This window comes from Vespa mandarinia, chromosome 1, assembly GCF_050613455.1.
Source record: "Vespa mandarinia isolate Hongniang chromosome 1, ASM5061345v1, whole genome shotgun sequence".
In the NCBI taxonomy this organism is placed as follows: domain Eukaryota; kingdom Metazoa; phylum Arthropoda; class Insecta; order Hymenoptera; family Vespidae; genus Vespa; species Vespa mandarinia.
In genome coordinates, this window is record NC_140810.1 from 18,925,001 (window position 1) to 18,937,500 (window position 12,500).

Sequence of the window (12,500 nt, forward strand, 5' to 3'; positions counted from 1 at the left end):
CGACGAAATATTACGCGCGAATGAAAACGTAACGAAAGGGAATTAACTCTCTGTGATTTTTTTGTTGTTGTTGAAAACGGAAAGAAATAGAATAAATAAATAAATAAAAAAGAAAGAGAGGAAAGAAAGTATGGTAATATTCGCAACGATTTCAAAACTCCTTTGATCAACTCCGTACCATTGACGCGATGATATTCAATCGAGTGCTTCTCTATTTCATTTCAAATAACGGCTCAGCCGTTATTGACTGTAGATAGTTAGATCGATAGATAGTTAGATAGATAGATAGATAGATAGATAGTTATATGCAAGTGAAAAGGGGTTGTACGATTGGTAAAAGATTCGACGTTTGCGCTACGAGTTCGATAGCTTTTGAAGTACAAAAAAGAGAGAGAGAGAGAGAGAGAGAGAGAGAAGGAAAGAGAGAGAGAGAGAGAGAGAGAAGGAAAGAGAGAGAGAGAGAGAGAGAGGAGAGCAAATTAAAAGGGAACTTTATTAACGACTATTCGATTATATCGAGAGATCGATGATATGAAAGAGTAAAGTGCAACGTGATGTTGGTTGATCATTTTCACGCTTCTACGTTAATCGTTCCGCGTTAAAGTAAAGTCAAAGAAAAGAAAATATTCTTTTTCTTTGTTTCTTCCTTTTTTCTTCTTATCTTTTTATTTTTTTTTTCTTCTTTTTTTTTTTTTTTTCTTTTTTTTTTTTTTTTTATTTTTCTTTTCTCCTCACCGACTAAACTCATTAGTGGCATCAGATTATTTTAAGGAGAGAAAATAATAGGCATGTTAAATGGCCTTTGATAAACTTTTATATTAATTCCGAAAGAATGACGTTATTAAAGATAAATTTGTCGCGATATCGATATCGTTGTATCGATTTGTAATATATCTTAGTATTTTGTTTTGGATTTCTTTTTTTTCTTTTTTTTTTTCTTTTTTCTTTTTTCCTCTTTTTTCTTTTTTTTTTTTTTCATTTTTTATATTGTACCGAATATCTTGGCGATAAGCGAACTCGAAAGTTCAATGACAAATTGTCAATGAACTTACTTTTTTTTTTTTTTTTTTTTTTTTTTGCGATTGTTCTCAAATTGAGTCGCTGAAGGATATAAGTGTGCTCTAACGGAATGACGGCCTTCCTTTACGTTGCAACAAGTTTCGTTTTAAAACGATACTTATTTTATAACTATCGATTCGTCAATTTTCAAAGTTCTTTATATGCCCGACTAAAATCGTGATAAAAATTCTCTCTCTCTCTCTCTCTCTCTCTCTTTCTTTCTCTCTCCGCACGATCGAGATATTAAAAATTGGTGAAATGCATTTTTTTGTCTTTTTTATATATATATATATATTATAAAAAAAAAAAAAAAAAGACAATTGAAAGTTGAACAGAGTTCTAAATCGCGTTATAATCATTATTAAAACCAAACCTGCTATATTCAGCAGAATTTTACTAAATCGAAACCCATTATATGGAATACATTATTATTGCAATATCACTGATACTTTTTCGGAATTAATTATGTCATTTTTCTTTTCCTTTTTCTTTTTCTTTTTTTTCCTTTTTTTCTTTTTCTTTTTTTTTTTTTTTTATATAACGATCTCTTATACAATAACACAATTTTTATATAATCTCTTACACGGTTACATGATACACACACACACACACACATACACACACAGACAGACACAGATACATACATGTTAACAGTACATACGGAAGAACAACTTGAAAGTTTCATAACTCGATAAAAATATCGAATAAAATGTATATTACAGATAAGTACTCGTTGAATTCGTATTGATATTGTCTACAACTTTTGTTAGCCTTAAACTATCGATTTCCATTAATAAAAAAAAAAAGAAAAAAAGAAAAAGAAAAATGAAATGAAAAAAAAAACAGAAATGAAAGAAGAAAGAAAATATTACGGCTTCAATATCTTGACAAAAATGCCCTTTACGATAAAACTGCAATACATATTAGATTCTTCTTACCCTCTTATCCCTTTCTCCCTCAATATCTCCAATAAATTTTGTATTGAAGCGTTTGTTATAGAAAGCCTTTATCTTCCTTTTACAGAATCAAAATCCAAATGCTTTTGATAAATTCGAATTAATTCTAAAAATAAAACGATGACGATATCATTTCCCAGCTCTTCTTGTAACAATTAAAACGTTGACTCTTGATTGATGTCAAATATTAAATAAAATGGAATAAAAAATTAAAAAAAAAAAAAATATAATAAATAAATAAGTAAACAAATAAAACGATCGCGATCAACCGAATATCTCAACATTGAGGAAAAAGAGATGAGTGATATAATTTTTCGTGATTCTTGAAGTGAAAGAAAAGAAAAGAAAAGAAAAGAAAAGAAAAAAAAAAAGAAAAGAAAGAAGAAAGAAAAAAATACAAATAAAACAAGAAAAAGCAGAAAAAAACGAACGAACGAACGAACAAACAAACGAACAAACAAATTTTGATGATCATAATTAATGTATAGTTTGAAAATGAACGATATTATTTTAACACATCTATCTTCTTAGTAATCGCAAGTAAGAATAAACGAGATTCCTCTTTTTAAAAGGTCTATTCTTACCTTCCCTTTCTCTTTCTTTCTTTATATAACTTTCCAAACTTCCACGAAGAAAATATTAAAATTGCACTAAATTTATGGATGCCATCGGCCCAAAGAAAAATACCAAGGAAATATCATAAAAGTTCCGACGTTTCGACGGGCATGCTCTGCCTCCTTTATCATTCCACGTTTCCCTTACAACGTTCGATACTTTTTAAAGAAAATTTATCTATATATATATATATATATATATATAGATAAATTATGTGTATATATATATATATATATACATACATACACATACGCACGCACGTACGCATGCACGCACGCACGTGTACAGACACACAGAGTACATACGTTGTATATATACATCGATGATAAAGAGATCTTACGAAAAGAAATACGATACAATACGATTTTTTTTATTTATTTATTTATTTATTTATTTATTTTTATTTTTTCCATTTTTTTCTTTCTTTCTCTTTATCCCTCCCTCCTTCCTTTCCACCCTCTAACCGTTTCGCCTGTCAGATCTCAAAGAGTTCTCATTCATTCAATTGAAGATAAACCTCTTTTCCCGTCTATACAAAAACTATTTGTAATAAATCATCTAATTCGAGATTAGGGGAACGTTAAAGGGAAAAAAAAGCATTCATTATTCCATATGGTTCTACGTTATTCTATTATCGTCGCAGAAACGTTTCAAGAAGAACAAAAAAATTCCACAGATTGATAAGGAAACGTATCGTACGTATGTACGTACTATAATTATCATACATAGATAGCTTAGAAATGTTTTAGAACGAACGTTAAAATGTCAATGTCATTGATGATCGATTAGCTTATAATCGATCATACATTATTTATCATCGCGTATTCACCTTCGATAAAAGTAAATAAGTAAATAAATAAGTAAGTAGGTAAGTAAGTAAGTAAGTAAGTAAGTAAGTAACTACTTACTTCGACATTGTTCTCTCGATTTAGAAACGCCATTTTTTTTTTCTATGCATTCTTTATAATACACGCTTTCCTCATACGTATATGTGTATCTAATACTTAATTAATTATTTAGTTAATGTATATATGTATGTCTATCAATGTCTCTCTTTGTATATATATATATATATATATGTATATGTGTGTGTATTTTTTTTCCATAAGGAACTGTAAGAATGCGTCAAACGTCGAGCATTGTTAATAATCTGTTTGCGAACGATTTTCGCTATTGTTGTTCGTTACATACACGATCTCGTTCAATGATAATTCATATGAAATTACAATAAATCTATGGGAACATATTTCTCTTTCTTTCCCTCTCTCTCTCTCTCTCTCTCTCTCTGTGTGTGTATGTGTTTGTATACATGTGTACGTCCATGTGAGAAAGAGAGAAAGAAAGGGATATATAGAAACAGAAAGAGAGAGAGAGAGAGAGAGAGAGAGAGAGAGACAGACAGACAGACAGACGGGAGGGAGTAGGAGGAGGGAAAAGAGTGAAAATCACGAGTGAGTTGTAATCCGTCGTGCAATAAAGCAAATATGTCTCCGTCCGATCTAGTTACGTCAACATTCTCGTGTATCTACCATTTTCTCGTTACTCGGATAGCCAGGATTCGGTCGTCCGACTAATTCGAGAGAGAGAGATAGATAGATAGAGATAGAGATAGAGAGAGAGAGAGAGAGAGAGAGAGAGAAATAATGAAAATGAAAAAGCATAAAAAAAGGAAAGAAAGAAAAAAGAAAACAGGAGAATTCATTTTATCGTCACGCTTTCATAATCCCGTAACGAGAACCGTACGAACGAACGAACGAACGTACCTACGAACGAATAAACGACGCACGTTTCGCACCTTCTCAGATTTATTCGTTATGTATGTAATATTTGTAAGTAAAAAAAAAAAAAAGAAAAAATTAGTTATATCGTTCATTGTTAAATCTATCATTCTCTTCACCCAACCCCACACTCTTTATACCACTTTCATCTCGTTCATTATTAAATCTATCATTCTCTTCATCCAACCCCACTCTTTATATCACGTTCATCTCGTTCATTGTTAAATCTACCACCCAACCCTCCCCCTCTCTCTTCACCCTTCCTCCCTCCTCCTACGAGTAGATGAGGCAACGACTTAACCCTGTCGAGATTAACGTCGTATAACTTTGAAACGTATATTATATATATATATATATATATATATATATATGTATATACACTTCGAGTATTTATGTTATACTTAATTGATTTATGTGTTAACTTAAGTATATTTGTACTTAATATAATATATATTATTATATGAGAAATATTGTAACCTTTACAAATCTTACTTCATTCGATCATTGTAAAGAAAATTAAATGTTAATTCTCGTGTTCAATTCGCGAAGCTATTAGTGGTACTTTTTTTTTTTTTTAGGGACCTACTTTTTTTTTTTAATAGTAACATATTCTACGTAAAAAAAAAAAAAAAAGAGAAATGTTTTCCTATCTTAATCAAGGAGAGAAAAAAAGATTAGATCGCGGAGAATTAACTTACGAAGATATTTCGCTTTCTCTTCTGATAAAAAAAAAAAAAAAAAAAAAAAAGAAAGAAAAAAAGAAATAAATAAATAGTTTGTTTCTCGTTTCAATTTAAAATTTCAAAAAGAAAAAATAAAGAAAGAAAGAAAAGAAAAAGAAAGAAACAATGTCTGATGTCCTGATTTTTCATTTTACGATTCATTAATTTATCCAAAACATTTCTTTATCTCCGTCCCACCATAATCATATTATTCTCAATCAAGAATGAATTTCATTCACGAATAATCGCGAAATTTATTAAACGAATGAAAATCTTTATCATTCAAACAGATCGAAGAATTACGAAAAGGGAATCGACGAAATTGATCGTTCGTAGGAAAGAAAAAAAAAAAAAAAAAAAAAGAAAAAAAGATAAGATAAGATAATTACAAGAAAGATTATCGAACGATGATCGATCGTTAAGAAAATATTATCCTACGAAAAATTTGAAGTACTAGTTAAAGGTAAATTAATTAAGCGATATAAGCCATGGTATTTTATTAAGAAAGTAATTTGATCCTCTTTTGATGGTTCGAGAGATGTTCTCAAGAGATGAAATTACTTTTTCAAAGTGATTTCCCCTCGTCAAGAAAATTAATTAGTCTTCATTGTAATTATCGTATCCGTGCTCTTCTTTTTTCTTTTTTTTTTTTTCTTAATTCTCTTCCTTTCTTTTTTTTTTTCTTTTTTTTTTTTTTCTTTTTAACTTTTTTTTTCTTTTTCTGGACAGATAAAGCGACAATATAGGATTTTTGGTAACAACAAAATCTCTGTCACACTGCCGACCATTGTTTTTACCGTAAGCGTGAAATTTTAGCTGCCGTCGGCGGTAGATACGCGGGCACAATTTTGATTTGCGGTTTTCATTCGCAACATATATATATATATATATATATATATATATATATACATGAATGTCCATATACAAACATATATGTATGTACGTGCGTGTTTGTGTGTGAAAGAGAGAGAGAGAGAGAAAGAGTGTTTGTATATGTGTGTGTGTGTATATATATATATATATCAGTGAACGTGAATTTCTGCGCTAGCAGAAAACGGGATTTTGGAATATCATGGCAGCTTATGACGTAAAGTCGATATAACGTCGCTGAAAATTAATGAGCCGATCGTATGTATCCCGGCATTCACCTGCTACGTACTATGTAAAGTAATTAATGACTATGTATTTATGAGCCTTTGAGTTAGGACTCGAACGAGAGTACGTACTTTCGGCTTTAATCGTGAAATTTTTCATTTAGATTGTTATGTATATAAGTATCAAAAATATTTTTCAATTATCAAATGAAACGAAAAATCTATACTATTATTCTAATTCTTTTATTTTCTTTTCCTTTTTTTTTCTTCTTCTTCTTCTTCTTCTTTTTTTTTTCTTTTTTCCTTTTTTTTCTTTTTTTTTTTTTTTTTTTTTTTTTTTGTACTCGTTAACACAGGTTATTTCGTATTATTCATTAGAATAGACCGATAGAAACGTATCGTATTGAATGAAAGTTCGTTCGATTTTACATGGAGATATATTTTCATTAATAATAACGATTCGTAATATCCTGAAATTATTTTAAATTGGGATTAATTAAAAATTGAAGAAGAGAGAGAGAGAGAGAGAGAGAGAGAGAAAGAAAGAGAGAGAAAGAGAGAGAAAGAGAAGGAGAGATAGAAGAAAAAAGAAAAAAATTACAGAGGCGAATAACGTGAAATGTACATTTCCTCGAAACGTCGGATATTAAATGATACCACGGAAACAACCAGTGTAAAAAGTTTCACAGAGGAATCTAGAAAATGTCGTAAAGGTTGAAAGTATCCGAAACGAATATGGCCCCTATACTTGGAAGTGATATAGTTGAAAAATATTCAAGCACGACAAGCGAAAAATTTCAAAGTTACTCAGACCGCCCTCCTCCTCCCTCCCCCCCCCCCCCATCTCTCTCCCTCCCAACCCGTCCTTCCTCCTTAACGATAGTTACGCGAAATATTTTATTTCGAGTTAGTATCGTCATTCTTTAATATTATTACTTTATCGAGTGGAAAATGATTGTCCTGTGAATATTTTATAAATTCAATTAGTAGAATTAGATCTCATCGTATGAAACAATATTTTTCTTCGACGATTGTCGATTCGCCGAAGGATTGCGATAGGAAAAATGAAAAAGGAAAAGAAAAAGGAAAAAAAAAGAAAGAATTGAAAGAAAAAGAAAATTCATCGAACGAAGTATCGAAGACGCAATTCCCGTGGATTTAAAACGTAAATTTAAACGTAATCCGTGTTTTCTCGTTTTACTTCTTCTTTTTCTTTTTTTTTTCTTTTTTTTTTTTTTTTTTCTTTCTTCCTTTTTTCTTTTTTCTTTTTATTCTCTCTTTTTTACTTCTTTTTCACCGTCCAAATAAATAAACAGGCAAACGACAAATTTGAAAAGTTACAAACACAAAAATTATACGCTTATATCGTTGCTGAACAAGGAGAGTTATTACATTTCGAATTTGTAACGTCGATTATTATTATTATTATTATTATTATTATTATTATTATTATTATTATTATTATTATTATTATTATTATTATTATTTTATCAAGTAGAAAATTAACGATCGTACGTTATCAATAAGTTTCTCGAATGGATTAATTTTTTTCAAATGGAAAAATTTATTTAATTCATTGAAATTAAAGAAAAAAATTCGTCGAAGGAGTAAACACAATCGTGAATTTAATCGAACACGTTCTCTAGGAAGCAATACGCTTATTCGTGGCTTTTCCACCGCCAATATGTATGCACCTCGACAAAAGCGTATAACTAGAGAGAGAGAGAGAGAGAGAGAGAGAATGAATACGAGAGGTCGTGTAAGCTCGAGCGAACGCACACGCGACCGAGCAAAAGCCACGAAAGCGCGGTAACGGAAACGCGGTGGTGTACTTTCCGGCGCGGTTAAACGAAAGCTCGTTCGTTATACCCGCGTTACACGCGCCGACGCGTATATATACATTTTGTACATTTGCATTTGCTAAAACGAAAATGTATTGCCGAACAATTATAATTGTTAAATCATTATTAGTAAGAACATTCTTTCAATTCTTACATTTACAATTTATTTTTTGAACGGAAAAAGAATCAAAATAAAGATTTTTTTTTAACGAATAATTAATTAATTGAATAATTAATTATAAACGTACTCATGCCTATTAGAAAGACTAGATAGATAGAGTCAATGCATCATACATTGTCGATAAAGAGGAAATTTTTCTTTTCTTGCCCCTGATGTAAGGCAATACGCTTAATAAACGTTCGTATGGAAAGACGAGTAACATGTATACAGGGGTTTATAAGGAAAAAAAAAACAAAAAAATAATAGAGGATATATATATAGATATGTCTTATCGATAAACGACATAGGGTAGGCAACATTTATTGTACCGAGTTATAAAGTGTTGCCTATATCCGGGCACTGTATATTTCTGAAAAAAAGATTTGCATGAGTAATCACGGAGAAAAACTTACTGAGTAAAAAAAAACGAGAAAGATAGAGAGAGAGAGAGAGAGAGAGAGAGAGAGAGAGAGAAAGAGTAGAGTAAGAGAGATAAAAGAAACAAAAGAAGAAAAGAATAGAAAAAAGAAAATATGTAAGAAAGACTGAAGAATCTTTCGAAGGATCATTTTAAAAGCACATTTCGATCGGAAAATACTTTTTTTCTTCTCACTATTTTTTTTTCTCATTTCTTTTTTTTCTTTTTTTTTTCTTTTTTTTTTCTTTTTTTTTTTTTTTATTGTTCCTTTTTTCTTCGCACTCGAGAATAGGACATAGGTAACATACAAAATACATACATATATAAGTGGTCACGTCGCGAAAAAGCTCCGAGAGTCTTTATCACGTAAAGAACGAGTAGTAGTAGTAGTCGTCTTGGAGTCACGAAGTCAACGTTCTAAGCATTATGCCATTGGCTCTGGCACATAGCTCCCATTCATTTACATATATACGTACATATATATATATACATACATAGATAGACATGGTTTGTGCTAAGCAAGTGTAAGTAATGTATGTATATCGGTGCACGAAGAGAATGCACATCTCACTCTCTTTCTCTCTCTCTCCCTCTCTTTCTCTTTCTAAATAGAGAATATACAAGAGCAAGAGCGATAGAGAGAAAGAGAGAGAGAACAAAAGAAGGTTAAGGTATAAAGGGGTGAGGGTCTTCAAGGGTGGTCACTTCGCGTGACCTCTTTACGCGTCATCACCAGTATCTCTTTGTTTTCTAACGTTCTAGATCGTTTACCAAGCTATCATAGAATTTCACTCGCTATTATCGAAACTACTTTAGATTCTCTCTCTCTCTCTCTCACATACATACACACCCATACACACATACATACATATATCTATATCTATATGCATATACATAAACACATTCACTCGTCTCGTATAAACGACGACGATTTCGAGATTATGGGAGTCCGATATACGATATCCAGATCGAAACGTGCAAATTTTGGAGATACGTCGGATTCCGATCATGCCGAGCAAATCGTTCCCCATTCCCTCTCCTCTCGGTTAGTCCCACCCTATCCCCACCTATCAACTCCAAGCCCGTAACCCTTAACGTAGTCATAGGTCGTCGTACCTATCTGCCACCGTAGGCACTACCAACTAAAATCGATAATCGGTAGTGTTTAGCCTCGGCCGTTGAACCGAGTACCCTCTTGAGAAATTTCAATGTAATCGAGTTCAATATCTATCACCGACCGACGCGCGTTCGGCTAATTTGCGTATATATTGGGGGGAGAGAATCAGGATGATGGTGGGAGGAAAATGGGGCGAGGGGGTGGACGGGAAAGGGGAGAAAGAGGATGAGAGTTATTTACGGATAGTAGTCGAGGTAAAATAAAGTGAGAAGACGCGACGTATTTTAAGATTTCACGTCGCGAAAAAAAAAATTTTTAATTATAATCTTCCTCACGACGCTTCATATCCCGTCGATTTACTTATCGAAATCGCTCGAGTTATATCGATTATTATCGACGACTTATAATTCGATATTTGGACATTAGAAAACGCGAATGATTTTTTTTCTCCCCTCCTTCATTTTCTTCGATTTTTTTCTTTTTGCCCTTGTTTTACTTGTTATTTATTATTATTTATTTGTTTTTTTTTTTTTTTTGTTTTTTTTCTTTTGCCTTCTTACGTTCATGAAACGATCTCTCTCGATCATCTTGTCCGTACTATTTATATTAATAAAATTGAATCGAAATCGATATCGTAACATCTCGAATGGTAAAAATATCGAGACTCGATATTCTTATCAAATCTTTTTCGTAGCTATTTTAATACGAATAATTGTCGCTAATATATTGAAACAATGCGAGCTAGTAAGCGGAAGTTACGTATGAAAAGTTATGTATGCTCCCGCTTATTTACCAACAATAACGAACTAAAATTTAATAATATTCGAACAGTTAATTATTAATTATTAATTACATCATTCTCATGCACGTACGTGCATACGTTATCCTACGTGGATAAATACGCGCACTCATAGATATATACGTAAGTGGATAGATCGTTGAAAATTTCAAATGAAAATTGTATTTCGAAATTGTTTCAATGTTACGCATGCAATATTTAATTTGTTCTCTTAGATATAAATCAATTCACAAATCTTTCACACGATCGTGCAAATTCGATTTGTAAATGAATCGTTTGTAATTTCTTTTTTCTCTCTCTCTCTCTCTCTCTCTCTCTCTCTCTCTCTCTCTTTCTTCTCTGCCTTTTTTCTTTTTATTTATTTTTTTAGTTTTCCTTTTTTTCTTTTTTTTTTTTTTTTATTCCCTCAATTTTGCTCATTCGAAGGAGAAATTTTATTATTATTAACAAAGACGAACGCATATTTATTTCGACGCGATCTACTTCAAACGACAAGTTCGTAATGGAAAACGACATTAATATATTTATTAAATATCTATGGGGAAGAGAGTAACTCGTTTTTTTTTTATTACTTTCTACGATGGCATAGTATATTGTAACTATCGGAACTATCAATAGAGGAAGGTCTTTCGACGTATACCCGTTGACCCGTTTACGTCAAACTCTTACTTTGCTTTATAGAACCTCTAACTTTTCTATTTACCTACTTCACGTGAATAGGCAGACTTTCATGTTGTCCCTAACTATATAAGAAATTCAATGAAAGTTTTCAATGATTTTGACTGATCGCAAATTGTAGAAAAATCTATTGTAAATATTAATCTACTATTTTTTCTTTCTCTCTCTCTCTCTCTCTCTTTTTATTTTTTTCTTTTTTCTTTTTTTTTTTTTTGTTTTTTGTTAATTTTACAAAAATACAGAGATACCCATATCACACTCGAAAAATGTTTTAACTTATTAAGAAAAGGAAGAATGGAAAAAAGAAAATGATTTGTTATTTCAGGTGACAATATGGACGCCGAAGCAGCTTTACTCGAAAATTCACCGACGTTGTCAACAATATCGTCGGAATTGACAGATACGACTTATTCGGTACCAGGCTCACCTTACTCGTCAGAATCTCCGATCATCGTGACATCATCGTACAGAAAGACACATACCAATGACGAAACTACGATCAAGCCGACGCCAAGGTATTCACAGGCCACCAGGAAGCCTAATTTTCGGATACGACCGCCTTACCTAATGATATGCATCAGTATCATAGAGGTAATGTGTATCAATAAGTTTTATTAATATAATTAATATCACGACAAATCAATTTAACAATATACATCATGAAAATATTAATTTTACAGATGGAATTAATTTCTTTTTTTTTTTTCGTTTCTCTTTTTTTCTTTTTTCTTTTCTTTTTTTTGTCTCTCTCTCTCTCTCTCTCTCTCTCTCTCTCTCTCTTTCTCTCTCTTTCTGCTTTTAAATACAGCAGAAAAGAATAGTTGTATTTATTATTATTGAATCGTACTTAAATATTATTGAATCGTATTTTTCAACTTGACATTTAAACGCTAAAAAACGCAATTTTTTTTCTTTTCGTGTCTGTAAGAAAGAAAAGAAAAAAGAAGAGAAAAAAATTGTGAAAATTATATAATGTGAAATTTGTAAATACGTAGAGTGTATTAATTTAATGTATATCATTAATATAATATAGTATATATTAACGAATATTATTTATAATTATATATGCTATAGTACGAAATATACTTATATTGAATATATTAAATATATTTAATTGCATTATATTAATAGTATAATTAAATATATTAACATAATATATATATATATATATATATATATATATGATGTTATAAAGGGTGATCAAAAAAAAAAAAGAAAAAGAAAAAGAAAAAAAGAAAGAAAAAAAAAAAGAAATACATGAGA

At 30.9% G+C, this 12,500-nt stretch overlaps 1 protein-coding gene across 2 annotated transcripts in view; it reads left to right on the plus strand.

Moving 5' to 3' along the window:
* The window catches only part of rho-6 (serine protease rhomboid 6), a 125,255-nt gene that overhangs the window by 101,073 nt on the left and 11,682 nt on the right, over positions 1 to 12,500 (plus strand). For both annotated transcript variants that reach the window (XM_035879473.2, XM_035879472.2), the window contains exon 2: positions 11,563 to 11,828. In XM_035879473.2, the coding sequence (XP_035735366.1) occupies positions 11,571 to 11,828 (258 nt within the window). In that variant the 5' untranslated portion in view covers positions 11,563 to 11,570. The remainder of the gene's footprint in view (positions 1 to 11,562; positions 11,829 to 12,500) is intronic.